General features: G+C 40.1%; 1 protein-coding gene across 1 annotated transcript; it reads right to left on the reverse strand.

Moving 5' to 3' along the window:
• Positions 1-597: 597 nt before the first annotated feature.
• On the reverse strand, positions 598-7,917 carry TTC12 (tetratricopeptide repeat domain 12). The gene is made up of 8 exons (XM_080366755.1): positions 7,829-7,917; positions 6,466-6,600; positions 5,815-5,916; positions 5,027-5,095; positions 4,588-4,689; positions 3,619-3,718; positions 1,649-1,874; positions 598-759 (listed from the first exon to the last, which is right to left on the reverse strand). Exons 2-8 carry the CDS (start codon positions 6,547-6,549, stop codon positions 684-686), a joined length of 759 nt encoding a protein of 252 aa, XP_080222881.1. The 5' UTR covers positions 6,550-6,600; positions 7,829-7,917; the 3' UTR covers positions 598-683.
• Positions 7,918-16,087: the final 8,170 nt, after the last annotated feature.

Here is a 16,087-nt window from a genome sequence, read left to right on the forward strand (position 1 = left end):
AGATTAGAGATGAACACAAGGGGCCATGCGAAAGTGCTTAAGATCAGGAAACTCCACACAAAAGTAAAGGACAAAGAGATACCATTAAATTTACAAAGATAGTAAGCGTAACGCTACTACAATAAACAGCCCATAATTCATAAACAAGCCTCATTGTCATAAGTCAACACTAAGACTGAGTGCTTAGCGAAATTAAGACCAACATATTTAAGCAGGTAAGTATGAGGTTTAAGGTTTAAGTAAAGTGCGATACCAAATCATAATCTACCCACCAGAGGACAGCGTATGGAGGGGAGGAAAAAGGATTCTTCAAAATCACAACTCATATTTTTTTCTATTTACTTCTAATACACTGGGTACTGGACCCAAACTGGAAAATAGACTAGGTGGAGCCATTGGTCAATGATTAACCAGCAAGGAATTCACCAGTTAGAAAGGACAACATCATTTATTAAAGCAAAGATAAGCTTAATGCAAGCCATTGTTTTAGTTGTTAGCCTAGATAATAAATTATCTCTTCTAATACTTATACTGATATTATTTCACTGGCTCCTACGGAGGACCAGCACACACTTTGACAGGCAATTGAAAAGTTGATGTGCTTTTGAGTTAGTTTTATTAAGGAAGAGAATACTCAACAGCAAGTGATATTAACAGCACATTTTGAAGCTCTCTTGAAGATTTCAGACACTATGCACGTGTTTCATAGAGGAGTTCAGGATAGCCAGTCCATTGAGTTTCCGCAGTTGAATAACATGCCTGAAAAGACAACAGAAAGGTTGCTGCGGGCAGCAAGATTACTAACAATAAAAATTTTAAGCTTCCAGTGCTCTGCTATACCCCATGCCCAAACTCTCAAGGATGTTCAATGCCACATTTGATAAATTCCTCCTAAAGTAGTATGAGAAACAGTTTCCAGATCACTATTTCCCACAAAAAGGAAAATAAAACTAAATAATACTTGACAACTGCTCAAATAGGTGATATTTCAAATGAACAAAACTAAGTCAGTCAGGTGTTTCCCTTTTCTCTCTCCAGTGTGTTGCAAAACCTCAGAGCAGATACTTCATCGCTCGTTGGGGAGCTCCAGCAGAAGCAAGGTACTTTTTGGAACTTAAGCATTACTCCTGGCTGTCTGCAGCGGTTCAGGATGTATATTAACAAGCTGAACTCAGCTCCTCTGTCCTGAATGCAGTTCAAGATCCAGCTGATAGTTTGCAGCTAACTACAGCTTGACATACTCTTAGCAGGCAGCAGCAGACACGCTTTGCTGACATTTATACTTTGGTTTTGCTCTCTTTATTGTTCTGACCTCTACAGACTTGTGTAACAACACTCCTCCTCCTTCCATTCTTCTAGCACAGGTAACACCAGAAAGCAGCATAAAATGAACTCCTTATAAAACATGTTAAGACAGACGAATAAAACCACAGGAGCCCTAAAGCAGTACTGTGAGGACAGTACCACAAGTGGGAATTCTAGTTGGAGGAAGGGGAATAGATTTCATGGAGCATTTATAAAAACTAATCACTTGCCCTGTACCTGCTTGCTCTACAAATAGAATTGACTTACACTGGTCAGTTTTTCAAGAATTGTCACCTGCTAACAACCAAACAGTGCAGGAGAACAAGTGTAATTTTTACAATACCTTGGTTCAGCGACGCAAAGCTTTCCTAGAGCAATGGCTGCATTCTCCTGCACTGAAGTTCTTGTAGCATCACCACCAGCGTGTTTCAACAAAACCATCACAACATTAGAATTCAGTAAGGATGTCGCTGCTCCGGGAACTGCGAGGCATTGGCCAAGGCAAAAAGCAGCATTTCCCACAATCATTTCATTCTCTGAGTCCAAGAGCTTCAGAAGCACACTGAACCCTGGGAGAAAGAGAGATTAATTGTACAGAATGCACACAGATTTGTTCAAGTAGCACTGATATTTTTCCCGTCTTTACCTAGACTCCTAGGGAGTGAGCATTGTTCAGTGTTGGGCATTTTTCTAGGAAACCTGGAGGTGCGAAGGAATTTCATAGCAAGGTTCAGGATCCAGCATGCAGTCTCAGCTGCACCTGCTTAGATGTCTTTCTCACAAAACTGAACCTACACTCTAAGAGGTTCTCTAGCACAGAGCTCGTGTTTCTGCATTTAACATTTCTCTGAAACTGAACATGCCACCTTTGCTGCTTGCAGGATCTTGCACTGGCCTCTCACCCCACCATACCGGCAGGGCATGCACAGAGCAGAGCACTTACACCTGACAGAAATGCTGCTGCAGAAAGAAGAGCTGAAAAAAAGGAACATAGAAAAGCTTTCTGTATCTGGTTAGCTAACATAAAGCAGCCCAGCTCATCTACTTCTATAACTAATGTGGAGTGGCAGAGCATTCTGCCTATATTCTTGACAGAGTTGTATAGCTCTTGCTGGCATCTGTAAGCAGCAGCAGCACCTCCAGCTACAGAATCTGGAAACATTCAGATAAACCACTTTCTAAATAAAATACAGCCACAGCTTTCACATGCATGAAGTTTCCTTGGGGGTTACATAAGTTTGCTTTGCTTTTCTTTAATGGTCCCATCTGTTCTTCCAGATCACATCCCACCTTTCCTGCTGCAATATCTTCTGAAAAGGGAGTGCTGCTCCAGACGGCATCAGCGCTGGTGCAGAAGCTCAACTAAGTGGCCCAGCTGGAATGCAATTTAATGTCATGGGACTACAGCTTGATTCCAACAGGCTCCTAGCACCAGGGCAATGTCTAGGTTGGCAAACAGAGGTGACAAAAATATGAAATAGTGACTTCTCGCAAGATTGATACCCAAAGTTCTGGTGGAAAGAATGAGAGTGAAGTGTTATTGCTAATCTGAGGAAATGAAAGGTTCATCTACAGACGATACTGAAAATAATATGGGGTGTACAAAAGGAAGATGATTCTGTGAGAGGTTTTTAATGAGTGGAAATCCCTAGGGTTCAAGTTGAACTACACGAGCTGACAGTTTCTTGACAGGTTGAACCATTTAGATAAAACTTAAGTATTCTCTGTTGTAGGTACATTAGCATTAATTGAACCTGGGTTTTAAAGCAATCTAAGTAGTGTTATACCACATGACTAGAGCAAATATGCTCAAAAATACCCAAGGACACCTGTCTGATAGCATCATTCTGTCTCCATATCAATTTCCTTTTAATACCAGGCCAAATATCCACATGTGAACTGAAGGAAACTATAACCAGCCTCAGCCTCTGGAAATCAGATGTCTAAATGAGGTTTCTTATTTTAGCCACTAACTTTGGGATATAAAACGCAATTCAGTTACAGTTTACAACACTTCTTTCAAAACAAATATACCTGTGGCTTTGAAAAAGCATATCAAGCCATTTTACTGAAGCACCGTTTCTCTAACTCAGGCTCATTATCTGATGTGCCTATTTCCATCCACACACAGAGCTAAGGCTCATTAAGCACTATTTCAGGATGTAAAATGGCACATGACTCAGAAAACACGGTAAAAGTCTTACAAGAGTGAAACCCAGTGTTCAGATCCATTCTAATGGGGAAGAACATATCTGGATGATGCTGAGATTACATCTCTGTGTTCAACCTCTAATTAGTGCAGCTGTCACTTACTTTTATCTGACTTCACTAGATCTTCTTGAGCTTGCCTGTTACTTCTGGTGCAGATGGAAAGGGTCTTTATACCGTAACTGGATGTGATCTGTCCTCCAGTCTAGATGTAATCAGAGTAAGGCATACATTAACAATATACATCATACCCCAACTTACTCAAGGCTACAGAATAGCTTAAGTATCATGGAGACAGTTAGGTATTCCTTACACGTAACCTCAAATACCAAATTAAGACCTTTGTAGAGTATATCTCTCAAGATGAACACAGGCTGAAAACGACGCAAGAACCACCTCCTTCCTGCAAGCCATGAACATAAAAAATTCTCTGAATTTCTGGAGCCCAATTTCTTTCAAACTATTAACTCCTCCGACGCTTGCTAGTTACAAGAGGCAAGCTGAATGGCACATTTTTCTAGACTACTTTTATCTGCCAATTGTAGAATGCACATCTGGCTGGGTGGATACACATTCTGCTGGATACACAGATGTACAGCAAAACGCTGTCTACAGTTTTAACATACACGTGACTTAGGGAAACTTTGCTTCCAGGTTTGATTTAGCACTCACTGGTAATTAGGGGAAGGGGCTCCATTGCTTTTCAGTGGTCCAAATCAGACCATACCAGTTTTAAGATTTAATCCTCCAGCTGGGCCTGCAGTAGTGGATTCTTGAATTTGCAGGTCTCTGCAAGCAGAGCTGTGCAAAGGCATCTGACTCATACAGGAAGAGCTGAAAAATCTGGGCTATGGACCAGACTACAGAAGGCAGTCTAGTCTCCAAACCGGTGATCTAGCTGAAAATTCAACTTGAGAGCACTGTTACAACAGACAACAGAGATGCAGGCACATGCAGTCAGAGTGACCGCACAGGTCCTTCTCCAAGGAAAGGAGGCTAAACACAGAGGTAACTACAGTTTTCTTAAGGGACAATACAAGCAAAAATAGAGTAAATTTTTTAAAATTTATTTACTTTCAAGAATTTGATCATTTTCTTCACCACCCCTCCTTTCACTGCTTCTTCTATTGCTGAGGAGGACGCTGGCAGGATGCGACTTAGCACTCCAATGGCTCTCTTAATTAGAAAAGAGTGAGAAGGAAAAAAAAAAGTTTATTTGTTCAGACTACTTTGAGAAGCTTTCAAATTATTCTAGTTTTTCAGAATAAAATCAAAGTAATTAAAGTGATAAAAGGAGAAAATTAAGGAAATATAATGAGAAACATCTTTAGGACATGGCTTTTTCATTGCTTACTGGAAACTGAACTCAGCACAGATTCTAAAGACTCAGTGTAGAAAGAGATGAGACCAAGCTGAGATCAAAACAACTCCCCGTATGTTTATTTATTGAAAAAAAATCCTAGTAGAAACCAGCCCAGCTAATTTTTCATTAGTCCATAGATATCCTACTTACTGTCACAATCGTTCCAACCTTATCCTTGAGGAGAGACATACACCTGCTGCTTACGTCCACAGCGAAGTTCTGAAACAATGTGAAAAACTCATTGTTAGAGCAGAAATGGGTTAACAGACAAAAGTACTCTACCACAAGGAATCCAATGGAGATTGGGGCACACACGGCAGTAAGTTGCTAACACTTCAGTACCCAGATGTAACTTAAGAAATTCTTCCTTCTTGATGGAACCCCTGGTTTTAAATAATTTTGGAACGTGCCAAGCATCTAAGAATATCACATAATTGGAGACAGATGCCAAACAAAGCACTTACACCACTATGGAAAGGTGTGTACTTTATACTATTTCTCTCATAACTGTGTGTATATGGGTGTGTGTGGTGGTGATGGAGGAGAAAATATAGTAATTTTTTTCTACTTCACACTCTGTGAACTACCCTTAATGGTAACCTTAAATGCCAATAAAAATTAAAAATTAACTGAACACCACAAAAATCCAGGGGTGGCAGCCTTCAAGTGCTCCAGCATGCCTGCTGTGAAAGAGGGCTCTAAATCCATTTAATGCAGTCAAGTTCTTTTTCACTGTACAGACTGCAAGGTCACAACATTCCACGATCATTCCCTTGCCTATACTATTGGAATGTTCTGGTATGACCTCGGTGGCTTATATCAGGCCCATTTACAGTGACAAGGGAGGAGGATGCTCTTACTGCTCAAGCAACTCTGAATCTCTGAGGAAGTAATTATAAGAACAACGCTACCAAAGAACATTCATAGATCTTGTATACCTGGATGACTGCATTTGATTCAAGCAGTAGGTTCATCATTAGGCCCAGGACTGCAAATAAACACTCCTGGTATGTGGGTGTGCTGACATCAAGGCACTCGTCCTGTGTACAGAGGAGAAGAGTGCAATCAGTTCAGAGGTGCAGAATATGCACTTCCTCAGTGTGTATTCAGTGTGCTTACTTACACGGGGCATCAGTGTTCCCCTGATGCACCATGAACTCAGAAGGAAGAAAAAGTCCTGTGAGCACCAGAGCTCATGACACCTTTTTGATACAGATTCATTCTTGCGTTTGTTTCACTTTGGGATCTAAAGCTGCACACTCCAAACTTCCGATGCCTGGGCAGTTTACAGGATCCTTTCCCACCCTCTGAGATTCTTTAGTTTCTGAGGACTAAGTTCATACCGCATCCTTAACCTGAAAGGGGCCACTTACAATAAGGGACCACTCACTCTCCTCCACCCATCTATCCATCCACAGCTTATGTGGACAATGGACTGCTCTGACACCTTTATCCAGCTGCCAGATTTGAAAGACCTCAGTCAGGGGTTCAGAGCTATTAGGGGAGGCAGAAAACATGATCACACAGTGCCATTTCCACAGGAGGCAGGGCTGAACACACCGTTCCAGGGAGCCATCAAGTTTCTTTACCACAAGCTTTAAGCACGCTTGCCAGCACTCTCTGCACTCAGCCATCTGCATTCGAATGACGACATCTGCACACAGGCTCCCCATGATGCCAATGCAACGGGCAAGGGCTGCCGGGTTCACCAGCCTGGCAGAAGTCTAAAAACAGAAGAGTGGAATAACAAATTAAGAACAAGTGACAAGGAAACAACAAATACATGTTCCTATCCATCTGGCAATGGAAAACAGGGCTCCAGAATCTCTCACCCACCTATGCTAAATCCTGATTGTCCCAAGTCTGCAAGTCACCCTCATTTTCACAATGAATCTCCTGATGATGTTTTAAGAGTCTTGGGAAAACGTGACTGGATTCTGTGGTGCCTAACCTCAGGCTGTGAATATTTCCTACTATCACTTATCTAGGTCACAGAACAGAACATCCTCTGCTGCAGCTGTAATTCCAGTAAAGTATTTTCAAAAGGAGAGAGCAACAAGCAATGTAAAATTGCTATAATTACTGCATTGTCTTGGTGCTTGTTTGGAGAAGTGGAAGTATTTTCCTTTCCAACTATATCTGCTGTTCTGCAACAGAACCAATCTTCCCTATCGTCTTCCCTCTTCCTGAGGACAGGTTTCTGTGCCAACAGTATTGTAAGTTTATAGCTTAAATAAACGATAACCAGGAAAGGGATCTGAACCACTAAACATCTTTGCCTTGTCACCTAATGCCACCTCTTCACCCTGACCTCTCAGATTAGAAAGAAACAGAGGAAGTCCCTATCCAAGATATAACAAGTTGATGACAGCAGATTAAAGTCACACTAAGAAGAGCGTAACACAAAGCCGAGGGTGAAATCCTGGCCTGAGAGATTACCAGTGGGAACCTGCAACCAAGTCCAGAGTTTTCACTGAACATTAAACTAGTAATGTGTAGAAAGTAAGCATTAAGCATTGGAGACTGAGAACTTTTTCCTGAACAAAACATATGACAAAACTGCATTTCTTACACCTACAGAACCAGAAACATGGTAACTACTGCCGTTGTACCAGAGGGGTTCTGTGTAGGAGCAACTGGCTGTAAAACTGGAAAAGTGGTTGTAAGACATGTTTACACAAAAGTAAATCAGAAATAAAGAAACTGAGATCTCTCATACCAGCAACTGGATGAATAAAGGTAAAGCACCTGTGGAAAACATGACACGACACTGGGTTTTGAACCTGTTGGGGGATAAAGAAAGCCATATTCGGACACCTAAAGTTTTAGACAAAAAACACAGACAAAGGCAACACAACAGCAACATAAAGACAAGATCACTAGCCTCTATCACCAGCTCATTTAGTACATTTCAAAGTACAACTTTATAAAAACAAATGAAGAAACCTCTACCTTTCCTCTTCAGTTAAATCACACAGTATGTTCATGGCACTGCTAGCCCTGGTATCACTGCTGTTGACAAATGTCATCAAAATCTGCAGCCATCTGTTATTTAAAAAAAACCAAAATTTTCCTCAGCTTTTGTTTAATTATTAAAGACCAAAATGGCATTTTTAGCACACCAACACAGTTTATGATCTTAAACGCCTTTGTGTTCAGACGAGGCTCTGCCCTCCAAATATACTCAGTCACCTAACTGCTATTAGAACAGTATTTTGGCACTAGATTCTCTCGCAATATTGTCTCTCTTTGCACAAGTACAGTGATTTTAACACATATAAAATTTCTGTCAGCATCAGAACATTTCATCAACATGTAAGCTTCACAGGCTTTTGAAGCTAAGCTGCTTTGCTGCTGGCGAACATCTTGGGGACAGACAAGTCGAATGCAACAGTCAGGACCAAGAACACCATCAGCACAGCCCAGTACTGAACAGCTGCAACAGACTGTAAAGGCCTGCAGGGAATGTCAATGTTGACGCTTGCATGGCTTAAAAGGACATGCTAAGCAAACCCAACAGTCTTTGAAGGCATTTAACTACAAAGCTTTATGGTAGCGAGATAAAAAATTAACCTCTGCCTGAATAAAAAAGACCATCATAGCATTCACCTTTCGAGCTTTTGGAATAGTGTGAGCTTGTGGGTGTGGGATTTGAACTGCATACAATTCACACGATTTCAGCCTGTGAACCCAGAAGCTCTGCCGAACAGTAAGTACAGCTGCAGTACGTGTGCTGGGGTTTCCACATGCTCCTCCACTGAGCTGAAATTCTCTCCCACTCTTCCCCAGCTTTGTAGCACAGTAAGAGAACCTATAGTCTTGTCTCTTTCTAATGATGATCCGACTGCTGAGAAGCTCAGTATCTGCAACATTACTTTCTGAACGTCCTAACTCTTTTCAAGCCATCAGGCCCAGGATCTCTTTCAGAAGCTGACAGAAGATTTTTCAGCCTCCTGGTATTTCAGGACATGGTGATATTATCTGCCTTTTTTAAGCATCCTCGCAGATGTGTAATTTCTTTAACCTTTCCTCCCAAAGAAAAATATCTCTAATTAGTGTTGTATATCATATAGTGAAGCGTATAGAACTGTTGGAGAATCTTTTCTGTTCATCCATTACTTCAAACGATGTAGTACAAAACAGTAAATTAAAATTTCTGCTCTGCTTAACTCCAGAAAGAAATAGCAGGGATAACACGATAAAGGTAATCAACTGTTGTTTCCTTCTGCACTCAGTGAGTCATGGCAACACTGAATAATCATAAATACCAATTACAAAATGAGAAGAGAGTTGCAGCTTGAAGCCACGAGCTATTAAGAAAGAGACAAAAGCATAAGCTAGTTGTGCTTGACAAACACACACTTACTGGTTTACAACAAGGTAACTACACCTCAAAATTACATGAACGTGCTCAGGAACAAGCCCTTACTTTGTATGTTCACAGACATCTTCAGATACAAACTTTACTAAAGTTTTTCCCACACACCTTTTAATTTTGCTTAGCTAGACCCGTCCCTCAAGGACAGAAGTCTCAGTGTCATTATGTTCCTTTCAGAAAGCCTGTCCCCTTGGTGCTAGTGGAATGAGTTCTGAACAGCTGTGAACTCAGGCACTGAGGAAATGTTTCTGAGGTACAGTAGTGTTTATTACTTGGTTAGGTCCTGGTGCCTGACCAGCAGTCTCCTCCCATCCTCATTCTCTGAGTAAAGGGAAATTAGTGCCAGTGTTGCCTTCTGGATCTCTGACACCCCACAAGACAGCAGTTTTGGCAGCTGTGCATTCACATCAGGGTGAGTCAATAGAAGACGCTGATTTTCTGCTAAAAAAAGAGAAAATCCAAGAATAACGTCACACACAATGACATCCCCATTACTCTTACAATTTTTCCCCCCCTAGGTGCTGATTTAACAAGTTTAATGTCTTTATTTCATGCACTAATGTGCTCATTCACTCTGATGTGTTCATCTTGCATAACACTCCTGCAGTGCAATGGTAAAGGCAGAACACCCACTAATCTTTGTGGGTGAATGTCAAAGGAATTCAGCCTTCTCTAATGGCACTTCTATAAAACTCTGCTTTTTGCTGGTATAACTGCTTAAAAAAGACAAAATGATACAAGCGATATTATCTTAAGAGCAGCAATAATCACAGGGAATTTACTTTCCACCCCTTCAGTAGATTTAAAAAGCTTACAGAAGCAGACTGGAAATTTCACCTCATGATGCACGAAACTGCCAAACTTGTGTTAGCTGCTAATAGTATTGACCTGTAAAACTTTGTTTACGATAAGGTCTAGACCCAAGTGCTCTGGGAAAGTGACTTTCATGCCAAACAACAATTTTATAGTCAGTAAGTGCCATATTAACAGTACATTAACAATGATTAACGTGGATTACATAGTATTACCATTCCCAGCGCAGACTGCTTGCCAAAGGAAGAGAAGAGATACAGTCATTTCCACTTCAGCAGTGTTTTTTCTCTCCGCACAAAAGCCCCTAAATCAGAAATGTTTGCTTGTAAAAAGAGCAAAGGACGTATCAAACAATTAGCTCTTTGGCTAGGGAAATCAGCAAAGCCCCACAGAGATGAGGCTCTGCCACACAAACACTTAAGCTCATAAGCTCTAAGCCCAGAGCATTGGTTAAACATTTTTACGACTATCAGACTTGTTTTCCAGAGGACCTCCCCCAAGATCAGATTTCTGATCCAGTAGCTCTACTCTCCCCTCAACAGGCCTAGACCGTATACAGGCATTCCCCAGCACAAAACAGTGATAAATTCAGTTCTGCACTGAGATAGCTGTGAATAGCCAGAGAGGAAAATCTTTGAGCCAATTTGGAAGTGCTTGATCTCTGAAGTCTGTTTACAGGCAACACTCAAAACACTAATAAGCCCCAAAGAACTCCCTGTGCTGCACTCCCACTGAGAGCCTTAAAGAACAGCTCTCCTGCCCTGCACAACCCAATCGGGCTCTTCTGAACCAACTTCGTTGTGCAAAAGATGCGATTTGAAAATTGTGTACGTCTTATTTGTTTCCATTATCTATCTGAACCTGACTCTATAAACACACATTCAGACAAGAGATCCCTCTGAAAACAATGTTTATAAAGCAATACAGATAAACAAAGTCAGATTTGTTTCTTGATTACCAAAACACAATATAATGGCTACTAAGAAAATAACGTCAGCAGAAGATACAGGTCACCAGAGATGACCCTCTTCCTTGATTACAGGATTAGGGAGTTTCACAGGTTACATTACAGAGCTATATGACCAAATATTTACTGATGACAATAAATAGCACCAGGGAGTCTAGCCAGGCATTCTTAAGGCAACTAAGTGCTTTCAGATGTTCTTTTATATTAAGTTGAGGGGTTTTAGTTAGTGGGTTTCTTTTTTCATTTGTTTTTGAGTTTTTTGGGTTTGGTGTTGTTGGTTTTTTGGTTTGGTTTTTTTTTTTTTTTGGTTTTTTGGGTTTTTTTTACAAATCTGCTCTCACCATGAGAGAGGATAACTGTACAGAAATAGGAGACAAAAGCAGAAATTCATTAATTCTGTCTGTTCACTGCATCTAAGAAAGCACTGTTTGTGCAGAAGTCAGATATGTCAGACCATTCAGACATTAAAATCTGTTATTGCATTATCTTTTAATCATTTCATCTGCATTTCAAGAGGTGATTGTGTTTCTTGAAAACAGTATTTTCATTTCCTCATGCTGTTACACCCTACTGTTTTCCTTTGGAGAGCTCTTACCGTCTTATAATCTCGTTGTCTTTGAGGATACTGAAGCCATTGTTTGTTCTAAATAAAGTTTGCTCAGTGCCTGAAAAATTCAGAGATAAACAAATCAGCCCTATGGTCTATCTGGCCGATGTATTATGGTGAAGGCAGACTCCTGCTCTTCTGTAACAGAGTGTTAAAAGAAAAGGTCACTGAATCAACAGCTCTGGGGAAAGAACACCATTAATAGTGTGGAAAAGCTCCAAGAATGCAACTTGAAGCAGAAGCACCTTTGAAGCTGAAGAGTGCTCTAATCCATGCCTCGTGCTGTAAAGAATAACTGACTTCAAGTTAACGGGTTTTTAGGTAGACTGAAACATGAGACCAGCTGTGCAAATCAATTTGCTTCAACAGAGAATTACAAATATTTCTAAATAAATGAAACAGCTCTTAAGAGACCCAAATCTCTAAGAAGTCTTAACAGCTCAGCTACAACATCTAAAAATATATATGTAAATTTCTACTGGCCATAAATTTTGAAATATCAAATATTGCTGATTTGATGTTTTAAACACAGGAATAGTTTTTCCCATTCCTTTAAAAATTACTCCACTTGTATTCATCTACTTGGCTTATAACTCCCTTGATCAACAACCTTTGCATCAAAGACTTACAGTCTTTCATGGCTCCTGTCAGAAGTCTGATCCCTCCTGTATAGTCCAGGACATTCTGGTCAGGCCTATCAAGTTTCTGTAGCAGTTCTTTTACAGACAGAGCAGCAGACTTTCCAGACTGAACTTCCTTCATTGCTCTCTCTTCATCTTTCACTCTTTTCTCCTCCAAGTTTACCTCGTTCATGCAATCTTGGAAGTCAAAAGAAAAAAAAGCATGGCAGTTACATGTGTTGAGATGGTCAAATGTTAAGTGAAAAATGAAGTTGACTCCATGACAGAGAGATTCTACGTACAGATGCAGAGAATGACCCACAGCTCTGGGGAGCGAAACAGAGCTTAAAGAAGAAACAATCAGAAACAACAGCTGCATGAAGAGACTCCACTGAAAGGTCTGAAGAGCAGCACGGTGGTTTCAATTAAGTTCCATCTTGACCAGAAAACAAGGCATGGCAGTGTAAAAATTTCTATTTCTTACCTTTAAATAGGTTTTCCTTCTGGGGATCAATTTGTAAGATCTTCTTATAACACTGCCTGGACTTAACAGAGAAAGAAATGGGCTCTCAATTTAAGATATAAAAGGGAAAATGATGAAAAGAATATATCCTAGTCAGAGTCACCCTGTTAAAGCTCAAAAGTTCTTGGGCCACAGTACTTAATAAACATGAAAAATAAAATTTATGGAAACACACAAGTCAAAGCTTTCATAATTAAAAATGTAAGTTGAATATTATTCTCAGTCCCTACATCTGCCTGCTATTTCAAAGTAAAAGGAAAATTTCAAGTACAAAACCTATGAACATACTAGCAGGAACAAAAAAGCAAGGTTTCAGTGAGAAAACAGAAGATGAGGCACAGCATTAAACCTGCAGGAACTGTAATTACTAGCAGAGATCAGGCATGTGCATCTTTATCTTTTATTTGTGCATTTTGTGTATCTTGAGCATACACTCAGAAATAAACTGATCACCAAGCTTACAACAGGGAAGACCTCTCTTTGCAGATCAAGCTGCCAAGAACAACTCAAGGTGGATTTCATGTGACTCGTATTGTCCATGCTCTACAGTTACTTGTAGTGAAGTCATGTCTGACAAGATCAGAAACGCTTTTGAGCTTGGCTGCTCTCCTCTTCAGGCTCTTTATTATTTTTGAGGATGAAAGTTCAGGGTTGCACTAAAATATCTGGCAGCTTACTTCAAGCTTAAGAATTTCTTATTAGAATGTTCCATTATTTTAACCGTACTTATGCTTCCATAGGTTTTCACGCATGAAATGCACAATTAAATCTTTTATTCAACATTCATTTCACTAGGATCTTGGAAAAAAAAATGATAATCACTCTCACTAGCATCTTTCATCTTAACAGTTCTCTTAACTTGAAATTTGTAGAGATTTTTCTCATCCACAGGTGATGTGCAATCATTTCTTAGTTATATGCAGCAACAGATTAATAACACCCGCTGCACAGAGCAAGTTAAGATAAAAGAAGTGAAATACACTTTACTCAATTGTCTTTTTCGGGGAAATATAGTCACTGCTAGTAGACTGCAATCACAAGAGTCTGCAGTACCTGACAAGGACACTCCTTCATTCTGGTCCTTACCCGAGCTGAAATATGGCACTTCCAGCACTACCACGTCCCCGAGGACGTACTGCTAATATCTATCTTGAAGCACTTCACCAGAAGTGCCAAACATGGGATCCTCCGAGTGAACACACAATCCTTGCAGACTCCTCAAACACTCACCCAGTCTAGACTCAAGCCTCACAGCAGCAGATAAAGCTTGCTGTCTTGGTGTCTGACAGCTGAGTGGTGACAAATTCCCACCAGATAAACCATGTATACTGAGTAGAAAATTCCCTCATTCTTTTGAGGTTGATTAGAGTACAATCTTGTAGCGTACAGCTACACAGAAGCGTCCTTCTACATTTTGTGTGTACCAAAGTAAAGGACACAGGCTATTCTACTAGATGTGGAAAGAAGACTTGACTTTAGAATTACTAGTCTTTGCAAAGCACAGAAAATTTCTCTGAAGTCTAAAGGCTCAGCATACTTCCATATGACCGATTTTTAAGGTCACAAATTTCTGCCTCTCACCCACCACATCACATCAAAAGCAGAACAAAACATGGTCCCACAGCCACAAGATTTGGTCAGCTTACCTCACTGTAGTGCTTCAGGGCCAAGTGAGCTTTCCCCATTAGAAAACAGGCTTTAATACATTTTTCATTGCACTGTGTTAAAAAAGGAATTGTTAGTTATGTGTTTATAAATTTAAACCTTTTAATATTTTTCCAGCCTTCTGATTAATAGTTATAGCTACCCAAAATAACTGTAAGCAGAGAAGTGGGTGTTCATACCATCTATTAGATGCACCTAAATTTTATGTGCTGAATTATTACCTCCCGGTACCAACCTTCCTTCCCTATGCAAGGACCACAGGCTTCGGTCTGGGTAAAGGTGGAAAGCAGCGGGTGTGAATATCCTTCCCAGAAAACTGCACTGCAGGCAATATAAGCAGACGCTTATGCTATTAGGTATTAAGGCCTGCAGCAACAAGTCTACAATCGCAGACTTCTGTAACAACAGAATTTCCGTGTGTCTTTTGATTAGCCAGGAATGAAAAAGGTACTGATTTTCATGAGCTGTGCACAAGACAAATCAAGGAAACATCTAGCTCAACACTAACAGATTAGGTAATCTTTTCCAGTTCAATTGTGTGTCAAAAATACTGATTTCTTGAAATGGTGCTGCCAATATTATTAATAATCTGTGTTGTAGTCATGGACACTGCTGATGTAACACAATTGAATAATTTGGATTCAGTTCTTTGGCATTTTATATAATCTTTACCTTTCCCACCAGATCCGGTCTTTGTGAGCTTAAAGAGGTCCTTTTCCCCTTTTAGAAGGGTAGGCAAGATATCGTGTGCCAGCATGTGCAGTTAATAGCTCGTTACCACTTATAATAAACTTTTTAATTAAAATCTCTTAAGAGCTAGAAAAGCTTCTGCACACAGGCAGCACTGAAATATTAACTACTTTACACTATTCAAGTTAACTCAGGATGCAGGAATCTGTGCACCACCACCATATTCTTTCATTTCCATTAGCAAGTTGTCTCCATGTCATCAGTTACCCACAAACCTGCCTTCCAGGAGCACTTAACCTGTTCATAAAAGACAGATTCCTGTCAAAGTTACCTTTAATGCCCATTCACAGTCACCAATGGCTTTTTCATACTCATGCATCTTCAGGTAGGCCTGAAATAAAACCAAGAGAGTTCAGGTGGAACAGTTAGAATACTTCAAACAACTTCCACTAACTATTGTACAAACATTACCTAATTAAAAAAAGATAAAGTAAGTCTGTTGATTTGCCTAGCCATTGATTTTGCAGGATAATTACCATCTGTTTCTTAAACATGTCTTCCATCTGCTTGGAGTTTGTAACTTAGAATAAATTTAATAATAAAAAATTCAATACACACATGGGTTATACAAAGGCAAGTAGAGAATGCAAAGCAAACGTTAACATTCTACAGTTATAAAAGTGATCCCAAAATAAATTAAAAAAATATCAGTGCGTTTAAATAAAAATATGGACTAGAACTATTTGTTTTTTCCCCACTTATTCAAGCGGAGCAGGGGTTCACCTGTGCCACATCCAAGATGGAGGAGACACAAACACCCCCTGAGGAATGACTAGCCACAGCAGAACTAAAGCTTCTGAGGAATTCGGACACATTGATCAAGAGGGAAGAATTTACACCTTTAATGATCTTCTTTGTGCCACTCTTTCATTAAGTTTGTAAAAAGAT

This window comes from Falco punctatus (genome assembly GCF_963210335.1).
Source record: "Falco punctatus genome assembly, chromosome: 16".
NCBI lineage: Eukaryota > Metazoa > Chordata > Aves > Falconiformes > Falconidae > Falco > Falco punctatus.